This window comes from Triturus cristatus, chromosome 10 (genome assembly GCF_964204655.1).
Source record: "Triturus cristatus chromosome 10, aTriCri1.1, whole genome shotgun sequence".
In the NCBI taxonomy this organism is placed as follows: domain Eukaryota; kingdom Metazoa; phylum Chordata; class Amphibia; order Caudata; family Salamandridae; genus Triturus; species Triturus cristatus.
In genome coordinates, this window is record NC_140593.1 from 1,237,610,125 (window position 1) to 1,237,626,007 (window position 15,883).

Sequence of the window (15,883 nt, forward strand, 5' to 3'; positions counted from 1 at the left end):
GGGTAATACGCAGACCACCTACGATAAGAACACCCGAGGTGGCTATCGTGGCTCCAGTACCAAGGGCAGAGGACGTGGCTACGGCAACACCAGGTCCTCCCCCAAGAACAAGCAGTGACGCCCTCTCCCTTCCTCCCGACCACATAACACCTGTCGGGGGAAGGCTACAACGGTTCCTGTCCACGTGGAACTCCATCACCACGGACAGGTGGGTCAAAGATATTATAAAATACGGTTACTGTCTGGAGTTAACTTCCACTCCACCCACAATACCACCAAGAAACCGTCCTATGTCTTCAGAGCACTTGACGCTCTTACAGCAAGAGGTAGAAAGTATGCTTCTAAAAGGCGCTATCGAGGTCGTACCCGTCCACGAGCGGGGCACGGGGGTTTACTCCCTCTACTTCTTAATTCCAAAAAAGGACGGGTCGCTCAGGCCTATATTAGACCTGAGACCCCTGAACCAGTACATTCTTTCGGAGCACTTTCACATGCTCACTCTACAGCAAGTCCTTCCGCTTCTCCAGCAGGGAGACTTCCTAGCATCACTGGACCTCAAGGATGCGTATTTTCACATACCCATCCACCCCTCACACAAAAAATACCTCAGGTTCACTGTTCAGGGGCAGCACTATCAGTTCAAAGTCCTTCCCTTCGGCGTGACAACAGCGCCCAGGGTTTTCACAAAGTGCCTAGCTACGGTGGCGGCACATTTACGGAGACAGCACATACACGTCTACCCCTACCTAGACGACTGGCTCGTTCAAGCGAGATCGGCCCAGCAATGTGCAAGCCACGTGTCCCGTACCATTCACCTTCTTCACTAAATTACCCAAAGTCTCATCTCCAGCCCGCACACGTACAACAGTACCTAGGTGCGACTATAGACACTCTGGCGGCCACAGCTCAGCCAAATTTAGTGAGGATCAACGGCATACAAGCGCTGATCTCCAAGTTCAGACCCAACCACTCGCTTCCAGCGCGAGTGTTTATGCAGTTGATAGGCATGATGGCCTCCTGCATCTTCATAGTCCCGCACGCGAGATTACATATGCGCCCACTTCAGGAGTGCCTAGCACGTCAGTGGAATCAGGCTCAAGGACAGTTGAAAGACCTAGTGTTGGTGAGCGGTCGGGCATACAACTCTCTGCATTGGTGGAATCCACAAAACCTTTGCAAGGGCCGACCGTTCCAAGAGCCTGTTCCACAAATAGTACTGACAGCGGACGCGTCTCTCCAGGGATGGGGAGCTCATGTACTCCACTACACAGTGCAGGGACTATGGACGACACAACAGAAGAAGATGCACATCAACCTTCTGGAACTGATGGCAATCTTCCTGGCCATGAAGGCTTTCAAAGTACATCTGTGCAACAAGGTCGTGTTGATCCGGACGGACAACATGACCGCAATGTACTACATACAGAAGCAGGGAGGGACACACTCTCCACAGTTGTCTCATCTGGCTCAGAGCATGTGGAAGTGGGCCATTCAGAGGAACATGTTCCTCATGGCGGAACACCTCCCCGGCAAGGACAACCAGATGGCGGATCTGCTCAGCAGACACAGCCACCAGATGCACGAGTGGGAGTTACACCCATCGGTACTCCAACCGTACTTCCAGCAGTGGGGTCACCCAGAAATAGACCTATTCGCGACAAGCGAAAACGCAAAATGCCAAAGCTTCGCCGCCAGATTCCCACACCCGCAGTCGCAGGGCAATGCGATATGGATGAACTGGTCCGGCAAATTTGCGTACGCTTTTCCTCCAGCACCGTTGATACCGCTGGTGGCTCGCAAACTCCGACAACACTCCCTGACACTCGTCCTAGTTGCTCCCACGTGGGCACGCCAGCCGTGGTACACCACCTTCCTCGAACTTTCCGTGGTACCGCATCAAAGGCTGCGGATCAAACCCGCGCATTTGACGCAGAACCATGGAGAGGTTCAGCACCCAGATCCGCAACAGCTGAACCTGGCGATCTGGCTCCTGAAGTCCTAGAGTTTGGCTATCTCAATCTGCCACCTGACTGTATGGACATCATCAAGGAGGCCAGGAGACCCACTACAAGAGCTTGCTATGCAGCCAAATGGAAACGGTTCGTCATTTATTGCGGTAATAATGACATTAACCCGCTGGACGCATCCATCCACAACATCATATGTTACCTCTTACACCTATACCGATGCAATCTGGCGTACACCTCTATACGGGTCCATTTGACCGCAATATCAGCCTATCTGCAAACCAGGCAGCACCTCTCTCTCTTCAGAGTGCCTGCCATCAAAGCATTCTTGGAAGGACTCAAACGAGTCATTCCACCTAGTCACCCACCGGCTCCAATGTGGAACCTCAACTTGGTCCTCACACGCCTGATGGGTCCACCCTTTGAACCTCTACACTCATGCGAGATTCAATTCCTTACCTGGAAAGTAGCCTTCCTGGTAGCGATCACTTCCCTAAGAAGAGTTAGTGAACTCCAGGCACTAACCGTTCAAGAGCCATTTATTCAGGTTCACGCCAACAGGGTCGTACTACGTACCAACCCCAAATTCATGCCCAAGGTAATATCGCAGTTCCACATGAACCAGACTATTGAACTGCCCGTTTTCTTCCAAAACCCACAAACTGTTGCAGAGAGGGCATTACATACACTAGATGTACGGAGGGCCCTCATGTACTACATCGACAGGACTAAACCCTTCAGGAAGACAAAACAACTGTTCGTTGCCTTTGCCCCACACCACAAAGGTAACGCCATCTCCAAAGCAGGGATAGCCAGATGGATAGTTAAGTGTATTCAAATCTGTTATCAAAAGGCAAAACGCACATTAACTATTCCACCACGAGCCCACTCAACACGCAAGTTGGGGGCTTCCATGGCCTTCCTAGGAAACATTCCCCTGCATGATATATGCAGAGCAGCCACATGGTCCACTACACACACATTTACAAAACACTATTGCGTAGATGTGCAGTCAAAACAGCAGGCAGCTGTAGGACAGGCTGTTCTCAAAACACTTTTTCAGACCGCTGCAGCTGGCACGGGTAGCCGCCGCCAATAGAGGGCACTGCTATGTATTCTATGCACAGATATGAATTCAGCAGCCCACATGCCTCGAACTGAATATGCTACTTACCAGTATGCATCTGTTCTTGGCATGTAGGGCTGCTGACATTCATATCGCCCTCCCTCCTCCCCGGCGCCTGTCGCAGCTGCAGCTCTCAGAATTATTGCAAGCATGGTCATCACTTTCTGTATCTACTCCATCACTGCCACAATGGCGAAAAACAATCTGAGGATGGAGAGGATGCCCATGCGCACTGTAGTCCAGGGGAGGAGTCACCTATCCAAGGATACTTCGAAGACTCTTCCAGGACAACAACGTGCAAACATCCGGACCCAACACTAGGCGGCGATCTATGCACAGATATGAATGTCAGCAGCCCTACATGCCAAGAACAGATGCATACTGGTAAGTAGCATATTCAATATATGGTTTGGTCTCCCCCTGGGGCCCATTGTATATTGTGCTATTTACTGTCGTTCTAGTGCTTTAACATTGTGTATCTTGTTCTCTAATCTCATAAAGAGATTAGTAGAGAGTGTTTAGTAGTAAATACATATATTTTATATATAAGTATACCTTGTGTGGTTCTCCTTTCATTTAGTGATTCAGGAGGTTATCATCTGGTAAACCAAGCTGCTTTACACTCCTTCAAGACTTAGCCTGAAGGCTGCTCTCCATAGCTACCACTAGGATAGCTTTCAATAAAGGTTGTCTTTAACCTAATCATCAATAAGGGTTGTTTGGACTGGTACAAGGTGCCCACTTTAATTAGTAGACATCATATACTAGGCCAACTTCTCACAACCAGTCCAAGTCTTTGGATGAGGCGCTGGAACAATGCCAAAAATATAGGCCCCTCTCCCACGCTTCAGCTGAGGAGCATGCATCTGGGTCTGCTCCGCGTCTCCCAGAATTTCACAGAGCGACCCCCCCACCCTGCTGAAGGAGTTTTATGAGACCATGCACCTTAAATTTGTGCAGGTCAACCCCTCTGGAGCGCCTTCAGGCCCCACGGGTTCAGCAGGAGCCCCCACTGGATTCCTACCAGTGGGTTCGCCCTCAGCACCAGTCATGCCCTTTGAATCCACTCCAGGGTCCAGATCGGCTCTGGGCACAAGACTGCAACCTTTCCCCAACCCGTATCATTGTCTCCGTTGCCACCCCTTGGCGATGTCTACCCCATCATCATAACAGCCTCAAATATGGAACCAGATCGGCATCGCCCGATGACGACTCCGGCACCGGCCGGAACATGACCCTCCGAGTCAGAGACAGTGGTGCCTTTTACTAATATACTCTGGGGGCGTATGATTGGGGCTGATCTGAGGATCCTTCTGGTTACACCGACCCCATAGAAGAGCCCAAAGTTAACTGGTATGAAGAACTGTCAGATACTAGTGGTCTAGACACCTCTACGGGCATTGGCCTAGTCTCTCCTCCTAGTGTGGATACAGAGGAAGGAGCTTCATTTGCCATGGTGGTGAAAAGGGGTGGTTGAGGTCCTTGACCTTACAGTGCCCTCTGTGGCAGTCAAGACAAACAGCAGTCAAGACAGAGGTACTTCAACTGGGAGTTGCTCCCACAGAACCTCTTCTCCCTTTAAATGAAGCCCTGACTGATGTCCTGCTCAGGGCTTGTGCTAGGCCGGGCAGAGGGGCTCCTGTGCACAGGGTGTTGCTCGCCTCCATCAATCCACCCCTGGGGTTCTAGTTTTCCTCACCCAGCACCCCAACCCAGAGAGTTTGGTTGCCTCCACATCCAAAGTCAACCTTGGTGCATTCCCTACCACACCACCAGATAGGCAATCCAAGAGGCTGGGTACCTTTGGCAAGAGGATGTTCTCCTCCCGCAGCCTTGCATTGCAGTCGGTGAATACTGCATTCCTTTTGGGCGATATTCCCACACAGTTTGGGATTCTTTTGCACAAGTGCTGCCCATGGTCTCTGTGGTGGTCGGAGCCATCTTTTCCCAGGCTATTCCCAATGGCAGGGATGCAGCAAAGTTCACTATATGCTGCAGACTGGATACGATGACTCGCTAGACGGAGCGATTACTTTCAGTGGTGCTCCTATGCCTCGCCTGGTTGATGTCTACTGGCTTTTCAGGGGATGTCCTGGCATCCCTTATGGCCATGCCCACCTATGACACCAACCTGCTTAGCGATATGGTAGATTTGTCCTGTGAGCGGTTTAAGGACAGAAGGGCCCGGCCCAGTCACTTGGACTCCCTACAGCCCCACTCTGCCTTTCATTCCTTGCATGGCTACGGTAAGGGCCACCAGTCACACTCATCCCCTCCTAGCCACCATGTGTAACAGGCTCCCCTTTCGTGGCAGAATACGTGGTCCCAAAAGGCCAGATACCTGCCCAGCCCCGATTTCACTCCTCAACACCCCCCCCCCCCCCACCCCCACCCCCACCCTCCCCCAAGGCTGCAGCATCTAAACCCCTTTAATATTGCCCTCTCACGATCACAGCCAACTGGTCAGCAGAAGGATCATGCACCACCTGTCCCAATAGCAGTCCATCACCTCGGACGGATGTGCCCTCTACATTGTTCAGCAGGGTTACACCCTTCCATTAACAAACTCTGCCACCCATTCTACCATCCTCAGACCTGCGGACGGAGGACCACCCATCTCTGCTGCATCAGGAAGTCCACGCTCTTTTGTGCAAAGGAGCCATCAAGAGAATGCCAACATCAGAAGTAGGTTGTGGTTGCTATTCCGGCTAATTTTTTGGTGCTGGAAAGGACAGAAGGCTCCACCCTATACTAGACTGCCCCCACTCAACTACTTCATGAGAAGAGAAATTCAAAATGCCCAGGTCCTGCTCTGCAGTGGGACCTGATGTCCCAGTGGGCGTAACATGAGGGGAATCCCTCCTGTCTGGTCTAGATAATGGAGGGAACTCTGCAGTGGTCACTGACAAACAGCGATTGGGTCAGCAGTACCTCTCCCTTTCATAGCCAGAGCTCACAGTGGTGACAGATGCGTCACTCCTGGGTTGGGGCGGTCATCTGGGAGATGTCGCGACCAGAGGATTCTGGTCTCTGGCAGAGTCTCTGCTTCATTTAAACAAGTTGGAGTTTAGAGACATTCTTTTGGCATTGAAAGCCTTGCTTCCTTCCATTAAGGAAAGACTGGTTCAGGTGTTCACTGACAGCACCACCGCCATTGGATATTACATCAAACAGGGCGGGGTGTGGTTGTGGACCCTATGTCAAGAGGCTCTGCGCCTCGTGACATAGCTGGAACATCTGGCCATATTCCTGATCGTACAATGCCTGGTGGGCTCTCCGAACACCAGGGCTGACAAACTCTGCCATCAGTGCCTCACGGATCAAGAATGGAGCCTCCATCTGGAGGTGGAGCAAGGTCTATTTCACCACTGGGGAGAACCTTAATTAGATCTGTTTGCCCCCACCAAAAACACAAATCTCATCACTTCTGCGTGTTGAAGCTTCCAAGGCGGCTTTCACTCGGAGACACATTTCATCTCGAGTGGAGCTCAGACCTCTTGTATGCTTTCCCGCCTGTAGGAGAGTAGGGTCTGCTTTCTATGTTCACCCCCACTTTTTGCTTTTGCTTTACTGGTTTTCAACTTAGATGTGGCTGTGGGCCTGCTAATCAGACCCACAGCCCTGCTGTTCTCTCTCTAAATTAATACTATGTACTTTAGGTACATAACCCAATTGGATAGGATCACCTTATTGGCCCCTGTACAGTGTACCTTAGGTACCCAGGGCATAGGTGTACCCTAGGCCTACCAGGGGCTGCAGCATGTATTATGCCACCCCTGGCCTGGCCTTCCATTATGACACAACTGGCTGATCACTCAGCTGGGGCAAGGTTGTGTAATCACCCCTTGCTTAGGTGTAGTATTCCTATACCTACCTTATATATAGACACATGTGTACCTATCAGCCACTCCTATGGCAGGCCTTAACAATCCTGGAGGCAGAGTGCTTGGTAACATGTGAGATGGTGCTCTAGCATGAGCTGAGCCTGTCTGCAGCTTTCGGAACCATGTCCTTATAGCTGTTCTATGATATAGCCTACCATATACTCTTAAAGTGCCTTATAATCTTAAACGGTTATGGTAACTATGGTTTGGCTTTATCAAAACATGTCGTGTAAGGTGTCTAACACTTTGGAATAATACCCCCATACCATTTCTGGCAATGAGGATATTATTCCTCCTTTCTAGAGGGAGAAGACATGTTGAAACCTACTTACCCGGTTAAAGTTAACCAGAGCCCCAGCATCACAAAATGGATGCTGCTGCCACGACACAAGTCTGACCTCCTGCTGCTGGGAGTGATCCCGGCACGGGAGGCTTGGACAATAGGTTTCCTGCCTTGGGAGGTGCGAGCACCACCCCAGACAGGCCTTAGTGTATTGGGGCAGGGAGGGATGAAAGAAACTAGACACTGCCTGGGGCACACAAGGTGTCCCATGCATAGTCCAGTTCAAACCGGTGCTGGGGCACTCCAGGCCCAGTCCTGGCGCGAAACTGGACAAAGGGAAGGGGGTGTAACCACCCCCCTCCCAGGTCCCACCCATAAGGCGTGACCTAGCAGGCAACCCAGCCCCCCAGATTAGTTTAAGTGTGGTAGCTGGGCCCCAGGAGATTAGATTATCCTGAACCTGCAACTTGAACAGAAACTCTGGACCTTCGACATTCGACGAAAGAAGAAGACTGAAGAATCTCCCTTGTGGCCAAGGAGTGGCTACCCTGAGCAAACAGGCACCATCAAGAGACTACCCTTTGCTTTGCTGAAGTTCTACGAGGGACCGACTGCAGAGCCCGACCAGAGCCTTGACTTCCAGACTTCTCCGACCCTGATCCACATCCACAGCCGAGCTGAGATCCGTGGAGGCGACGAGAGACGTGGGACCGGCTACCTGGGAAAAGTGGCGAGTATCTTCCAGCGCAACTTCTGAGGCACCCTCGAGGTTGTGCACCGGGGATTGAGAAGCCCCAACCCAAAGCACCATCTGCACCGAAGATCAGCCCCCCACACTCCACGAGTCCTGCGTGGGGCCCTTCTGCATTTTCCTGCTTGCCGCGTCTGTCCGGTTGCTTGCCCGTTGGCTAGCGGCCTTTGCGACGACACACCTTTGAATCTTCACTGCTGGTTTGGCTCCTCCAGACTGGCCCCTACTCCTCTGTAAAAGAGAAGCACCCCAGACCTTCCTGGTCTGCACCAGAAGCAAGTCCTCCATTCTTCGTGGGTTCCGCTTGCCAAGGCTTGGTGAGTCCTAGTTCGACTTCAACGCCGCTGACAGCACGAGCCTTCGTGGGACAGCTCGCCTCCTGGTCCTGGTCGTCCTCGACGTCTCCTGGTACCCGTGGCTGCTGCGACAAGCTTCACCTCTTCACCTGCAATCTCCCGACATCGCCTGGTTCCTTCCTGGTTCCACGTGGTCACTGGCTAGTGACCCAGACTCTGTCCCTTCTGCTTGCAGGTATCCTCTCTTCTTTATTCCAGCCTTGGGATCCACCGGACACTCTTCACTGACTGCCTGTCAGCAACTTTCCTTCAGGCATCCATAGAAGTCCACGACGAAACCCGACGCAAGTTCACACCTATGCACCCGCAGTCCGTGGGCTAGGTAACTTCGGTACTTCGGTGCTCACAAGGGTAGTGACTATCCTAGGGTCTAGTTTCTGAGTCTCGACTCTCTAGCTGCTTCAGAAGTGTCCTTAAACTGTTAATTTCTAACTGCTAGTAATTCTATCGACTTTTACGCATTACGCTTGAGTGTTTACATTCTGCACCTGAATCCCGTGGGCCTCCCACTTCCTAACTGTTGCTAGTGTAGTGTAGCCCCAGCGATTCCCTAGGCCTAGGCCTATCCTATTTCCGTGACAGTGGTCCTTATACCACTTCTTTAGTATATGGTTTGCGTGGCCCCTAGGGCCTAACTGTATTACTTACCTGGGTGACTTAATGTATGCTTAAATAAGACTGTGTTGTACTTACCTCTAATCTCATAAAGAGTGCTGAGGGTTTGACTAGAATAAATACACTTTATTTTATATATATATATCTGTTGTGGTGTCCTTTCATTTGGTATTCAAGGGATTATATATGGTATCACAGCTGGCTTCACATGCCATTCAGAGTTTAGCCTAAGACTGCTCTTGTCCATGCTACCACTAGGATAGCTGGTCTATAAGGTTGACTTTACAGCCAATCACCATAAGGGTTGTTTGGACTGATATAAGGTGTACACTAGAACTAGTGACATCATACATCAGGCCAACTTCTCACAGTGCTCGCACCTCCCAAGGCAGGAAATCTATTGTCCAGGCCTCCCTGACTGGGAGGGCTCCCAGCTGCAGGAGGTCAGACTCGTGTCTGTGGCAGCAGCATCCATTTTGTGATGCTGAGGTTTTGGTCAGAATTAAACAACAAAGTAGGATTTTAACTTGTCTCTTCCTCTAGAAGGGAGGAATAATATCCTCATCACCAGAAATGGTATGGGGGTATTATTCCAAAGTGTTAGACACCTTACACGACATGTTTTGATAAAGCCAAACCATAGTTACCATAACCGTTTAAGATTATAAGGTACTTTAAGAAGTATATGGTAGGTGATATCATAGAACAGCTATAAGGACATGGTTCCGAAAGCTGCAGACGGGCTCAGCTCATGCTAGAGTACCATCTCGCATGTTACCAAGCACTCTGCCTCCAGGATTGTTAAGGCCTGCCATAGGAGTGGCTGATAGGTACGCATGTGTCTATTTTAAGGGTAGATATAGGTATACTATATCTAAGCAAGGGGTGATTACACGACCTTGCCCCAGCTGAGTGATCAGCCAGTTGTGTCTGATTGGAAGGTCAGGCCAGGGGTGGCATAATACATGCTGCAGCCCCTTTGAGGCCTAGGGTACACCTATGCCCTGGGTACCTAGGGTACACTGTACAGGGTCCAATAAGGTGATCCTTACCAATTGAGTGCAGAGTGCAAAGGAGGCATTTGGTGCCCTGTACAAACCAATGGAGAGCCTCGTTGGAGAAATCGGCTGCAGGCTCGTTTCAGAAGGCTGGTTGCAGGAATCCCATGACTGGAGAGGTAAGTTGGATAATGCAGGGGTACCAAGACACTGTCGGTTGGGCACTCCTAGGCCTGTGGGCTGCGGGTGAAGGGGTGTATTTGGGCATCTGGTTTCTCTCACCAGATTCTGTCACAGTTGTGGGAACCCTTCAGGGTGAGGCTGCAGGCGCTGAGTGGCAGGTCAGGAGAGGTGGTCCAATTCTGGATCCCAGGATCGTCAGGGAGACTTCACTGGGTCGTGGGTCACCTGGACCCCGGCCGTGAGCATATGGTGCCGAGGTGTGCAAGTGTCACAGATCCACCTAGATTCGGAGTCCTTGAGTTAGTTGCTTGCTGGACAAATCTGGTGTCCACAGGTGAAAAGTCTAAGTTGAAGACAGCACAGGTTTCTGGGGTTCTTGGATGTTTCTGGCTGTGGGCCACGCCGGTTTCTTGGAGCAGGGTCGCTGGAGGAGGAGACCGCCGGTAGGGCTGGGGCCAAGTCAGTCATTGTCTTCTCCACTGCTGCACGACTCTTTGGTTCATCTTCGTAGGTCTAATCTGAGGAACGAGGTTCAGGGAAACCTTTAAATACTAAATTGAAAGGTCTTACTGAGGTTGGGGAGCCAATGGCTACTGTCCCCTAGGGTGACTACACTCTTCGGGTGCCCCCTACCTGTGGGGTGAGGAGCCCATTCCAATTCTTATAGGGCCTAATTCTCCAGTTCAAGATGGAGAATTTCTAAGAGAGGGGTTTACCTCAGGTCCTGGCGATCCTAGGGGTGTGTCAGGCTAAAGTGGACACTCCAACTCGGCTTACTAATTTTTCTGCCTGTCCTGCTGCCAAAAGTGGGGCTTGGAAAGGAGGGCGGGCAGCTCCACTACTTGGAGCTGCCCAATTAGCACATCACAAGGTGAGAGCATTTGAGGCTCACTGTCAAGTGTTGCTGTTCCTGCCTGGGGGAGATGTGAAGCACCTCCACCCAGAGCAGGCTTTGTTTCTGACCTCCGAGAGCACAAAGGCTCTCACCCCATAAGGTCAGAAACCTGTCTGGTGGTGGCTAGCTGGCAAGGACGAGTCAGCCAATACACTAGAAGTTAGTAGTTTTTCAAGGGGCATCTCCAAGATGCCCTCTGAAGTGCATTCTATAGTAAATCAATCACTGGCATCAGTGTGAGTTTATTATGCTGAGAAGTTTGATACCAAACTTCACAGTCTTCAGCAAAGCCATCGTGGAGCTGTGGAGTTTGTGTTGACAAACTCCTAGACCACGTACTAAAAATGGATTTAGACACTGTAGGGGCTTACTGCTCATGCAGCTACGCCCTCGCCTGTGGTATAGTGCACCCTGCCTTAGGGCTGTAAGGCCTGCCAGAGGGGTGACTTGCCTATGCCACAGTCAGTGGCGTGTAGGCATGGCACCCAGGAAGGTGTGCCATGTTGACTCTTTTGGTTTAGATACACCCCAACACATAGTCTGCAGTGACAGTGTGCATGTGTTTGGTGTGGGGTCCCTTAGGGTGGCACAATACCTGCTGCAGCCCTACGGGACCCTCTCTGGTCACAATGCCCTTGGTACCACTGGTACCTTTTACAGGCAACATACATGTGAGCCAGAGGCGTACCAACTGTGGAAACAATGGTACAGTTCAGAGAAAGAACACAGGCACGGGGAACCTGATTGGCAGGGACCCAATGCACACTCAAAGTGCATCAGAAATTTGGTGAAAAGTGTGTGGGGGGGGGGGGGTACTGCAACAGAAACCCACTTTCCTAAACTTGGAGAACTGTGCGCCCTTTTACAAGACATTACTGCATTCCTATTAAAGCCAGGAAACAATCGGCATTGGGACAAGTGGTGCTTGGAACCTCTTTTCATAAGGTTAACCTCATTCCAGCCTCCTACCAGTCAGTGTATTGCTTTTATAATCTTAATTTGAGCTCAAGAATCTATGACTAGTCCAATGCTGGAGAAAGGCACTTACGTGTAACTGTGATTCTACTTTACTGGTATCTTTCATAGATTCATATAAGACCCACCTACTTCCCCTTTCATGTGACTGTAACTTGATCAGTGGTTCACTGTGGTAGCTAAAAACTCTGGCAGTGTGAAGCCAGTGTCGGTAAAAGAGCAGCAGGTTCTGGCAGCTGATTGCTGAATGGGGGGACTGGATTTATGCAAGCTCGAGAGGACTTTGAGGGACGTCGACCCATTTGGCCAGGATCACCTCACCAAGCCAGTGGACCAAGGAGTAGCCCAGGAAGACCGCCATCGACTGTGCAGCATCTTTAACTTCCTTGAGCATCTTAGTGTCAAATTTGTTTAATGTGCCAATGCCGGTCTGTGGTTAAGTGAAAGGGCCTCATTTACTATACCTTGTAAATTCTGTATCTCCGGAACCCACCAGTAGATCTTTTTCATTTTAGTGTGTGTGGGAGACGGGGTCGGTTATACAGACGCGGAGGCTTTATATATTGTCTAACGGAAGTGGTTTTATTGTCAGGTAGCACAAACGGGGTAGTCAAGTTATCAGAGATGTCTTCTTACTCTCGATTGGGATCCTCTTCGTGGGAAGGTGGGGGGTTGGTTCCGGTGACTTCACCTATATGGCCTGTGGCCCCATATAGAGGCTCCGCTCCGTCCGTCGTGGCGTCTTGGCCGGAGGCTCAGAGGAGAGAAAAACAAACAATGGTGGCCGTTTGTGAGTTCTGGTTAAGTAGTACTATTGTCATGTTGTGCCGTCACCAACACCCGGTGCTTCTGAGTACTGTAGGGGTAAGTAGGGAAAACTGTGACTCTAGACTAGTGAGGGCTACGAGGGATAGTGAGGTGGAACGGGAGCTAGGAAGATAGGCTCTGGGAGCTAGGAGGATAGGCTCTGGGACGCAAAGTAAAGCAATCGACGAAAGAGGTATTTTTAACGGAACAACAAACTCATGCGCACACTGGTCACGGCTGACTATGCCAAGAGGGTGAGAAGTACATTACACTGCTCTCCGTAGGTCAGGAAGTTCCTCCACCAGCCTCCCCCCTCGCGTTTTCTTCTTTAAGCACCCGCGACCCTTCTCTCGATCTTCCCCACTTGTCCCGTGGATATCGGTACTCACCGGCCCCGCCGCAACTCTCCAGAGTTGCGGCCGCTCCTCAGCAACCTCCGGAGGACTCCACCATTCCTCGGTCCAGTGGTCGTCTGCTTCGTCTTCCTCGCTTCCGCTCGGATCGCTGTCGGCGTGTTCTTCCTCTTGTCGGGTGTTCCGTGACTCTCCGCTAGAGTCCACAGGTCGGACTACTCATCCTCCCAACGACGACCCCCCTTCCTGGGCGGGTCGTACTTTTACCTCTCCCAGTGCTTCACCTCCGGGGTCAGCTCCTCCCTGCACTTCACTTCCGGGGTCAGCTCCTCCCTGCTTCTCCGTCGCTCGATGTGGCCACACGAGATCTTCCGGACAAATGCTGGTCTGCGGGGGAACAGGAGAAAAAGGTGTGTTTCTTCCCGTGCTTCTGTTTCGTGGGTGTCTGTCCCTGACATGAGTGTCCCCTGTTATGAGGGTGTCTGGTCCTTGTAGTGGGAAAGGGAAAGAAGTCGACACCTCGGGGCTCACCCTCTCAGTGTGTGTAAAAAAATCAAAATCTAAGCTATTTTTTATAAATTGTCTGATTTGAGTCTTGCGTGCTGTTTGAATGCTTTACACTTGTTCCTTTGTGTAAGCCTGACTGCTCAGAGCCACATCTACCCTGAGTAGAGCGAAGGTTAACAAATTAAATCTAACTGGTTCTAAAGGGTCTGGAATTGTATTACACGATGAGGTCACATATCCACACCATTTAATACACCCAATTTCCTCAAAATGCTGCAATACTTTATCTATTATTTGAAATAAAATAATTTGGAAATAAATCTAGCCTGTTAAAGCAATGGAGATTTTTTCTGCTTTTGGCAAATGGCTCCACCTCCTAGAAATGCATATGCTAAGTTTGACAATTAAATGTTAAGCACAAAAGCAGGGGAAGTCTACATTTGTCACTTTAGTGAACATACCTACGTTGCAGAACTAGGATTATAGTAACGTTTACTTTCATTGTCTGTAACAGGCCATGCCCGTAGTTGTTTGTGTTTGCTCATGCATATGCTAAGTACATCATGCAGTTTAACCAATCAATTCACCATTGGTTTGTGTCCCTTTTATACTTGGTTTCACAGGTCCAGGAGTTTGGAGTCTGTGAGGTTCGCGATCTGAAACCCAATGGTGCCAACATTCTAGTGACGGAGGAAAACAAGAAGGAGTATGTTCACCTTGTCTGCCAGATGAAGATGACTGGTAAGTATACTGCTTCCACCTCCCCATTAGGCACAGTGCGACTGAATCTCCGAGGCTAGGCACAGTGAGTGCCATCTTAAGGATTTCTGAGGCCCTGGGAAAAACCTACTTTAAGCCCCCTTGTTGAGAGCAACTTTGAATTCATGACACACCCAATAAAGCGAGTCTTAGTGATGACAAACCGTATTGAATTATGCATTACATTTGGTGCCTCATTTCCAGAAATGTAAGTATCAAAACAGCTACAAACTCCAGATAACCAGTGTGATATTCAGAGAGCGGTCGACAGAGAGGGCTGTAGGCACACCAGTTGTAGAGAAAGGTAAAGAGGGGATGAGGTAGGGGGAGGGAGACAGATTTATTCTAATTTAATTGCTACTACCACCTGAGAGCTTTACAGGTCAAGGGTCAAAGATGGGCAAGCATAGTGTGTCCAGTTGTCATATTAAAAACAAATGTTCAGCACATCATTATCACCCTGCCTGGAGTGCCAGCTTGGAAGGCGGAAGCCCTGGGCAATTGCCCACTTTGCCTATGCCTTAAATTAGCTCTGCACAAAGTAAGCTTGATTGGGTCTCAAGCACAATTTATGGATTCTTGTACTATTTGAATATTTTCCCACTCAAATTTGGAATATGTTGCAAAAACATGGAAATCATAATGTCTTAATGCAATCAGGGCTACTTTCTAAATTCTATAATTTAAGTACAATCATGACCAAAAAAATCCTCCTCCAATTCTGCCCCACCATCCTTTTACAAGCTTAAATTGGTAACTTTCTAGCTCAAGTATCTCTCTCGTTCAGCCTTCCCAGCAGGGTGGTGAATTAGTTATGCAGACTCTCCGCAATATTCTCTGACCGTCTCTTGGACCCTTAGCAACTTGCTGTCAAATCAAATGGCATGACCTGTCTCACTTAAGTGCACTCTGATTTTGCTGCCTTCAGCTTTGAACTTAGTATCTGATAGAGACATCTAGCCGCAGATTCCTTAATTTAGAATTCAGGCGTCAGACTGAATCCGGAAAGTTTTCAGCAGTACCTCTGCTTGCCGACGCCGTACGGCTCCGTGATGACGTCGAGTCCGGTCATGACGACAGTGGAGCCATATATGTTTTGCTCCTATGCGCTTACGTCAGTTTTCTTCTTTTCCGCACTGCAACACGGATTTGGAGAAGTGGTTCCTCTGGCTGTTTTTGGCCTACTTCTAAAGTTTTTTTGTGTGTTTTTTGTTTGCATCATTGGTAACAGTGTGCCAGATATTCTCCATGGCTTCAGACTTTGAGCCTTGTGAGTCTCTTGTGAGTCCTGTAGTCGACTGATGTCGATTACAGATACAATTTGTATGTTGTGTTTACGCGATCGCCAGGATGCGAAGGATTGAGACTCCTGCCAAAAGCTTAAGCTGAAGGTGCTTAAAGATTATCATCTGTTTCCAAACTCC

At 49.9% G+C, this 15,883-nt stretch overlaps 1 protein-coding gene across 5 annotated transcripts in view; it reads left to right on the plus strand.

Annotated features, from left to right (window-relative positions):
• HUWE1 (HECT, UBA and WWE domain containing E3 ubiquitin protein ligase 1) overlaps positions 1 to 15,883 on the plus strand; it is a 1,878,220-nt gene that overhangs the window by 1,827,038 nt on the left and 35,299 nt on the right. For all 5 annotated transcript variants that reach the window (XM_085629865.1, XM_085629862.1, XM_085629866.1 and 2 more), the window contains one exon: positions 14,324 to 14,441. In XM_085629865.1, coding sequence (XP_085485991.1) covers positions 14,324 to 14,441 — 118 coding nt within the window. The remainder of the gene's footprint in view (positions 1 to 14,323; positions 14,442 to 15,883) is intronic.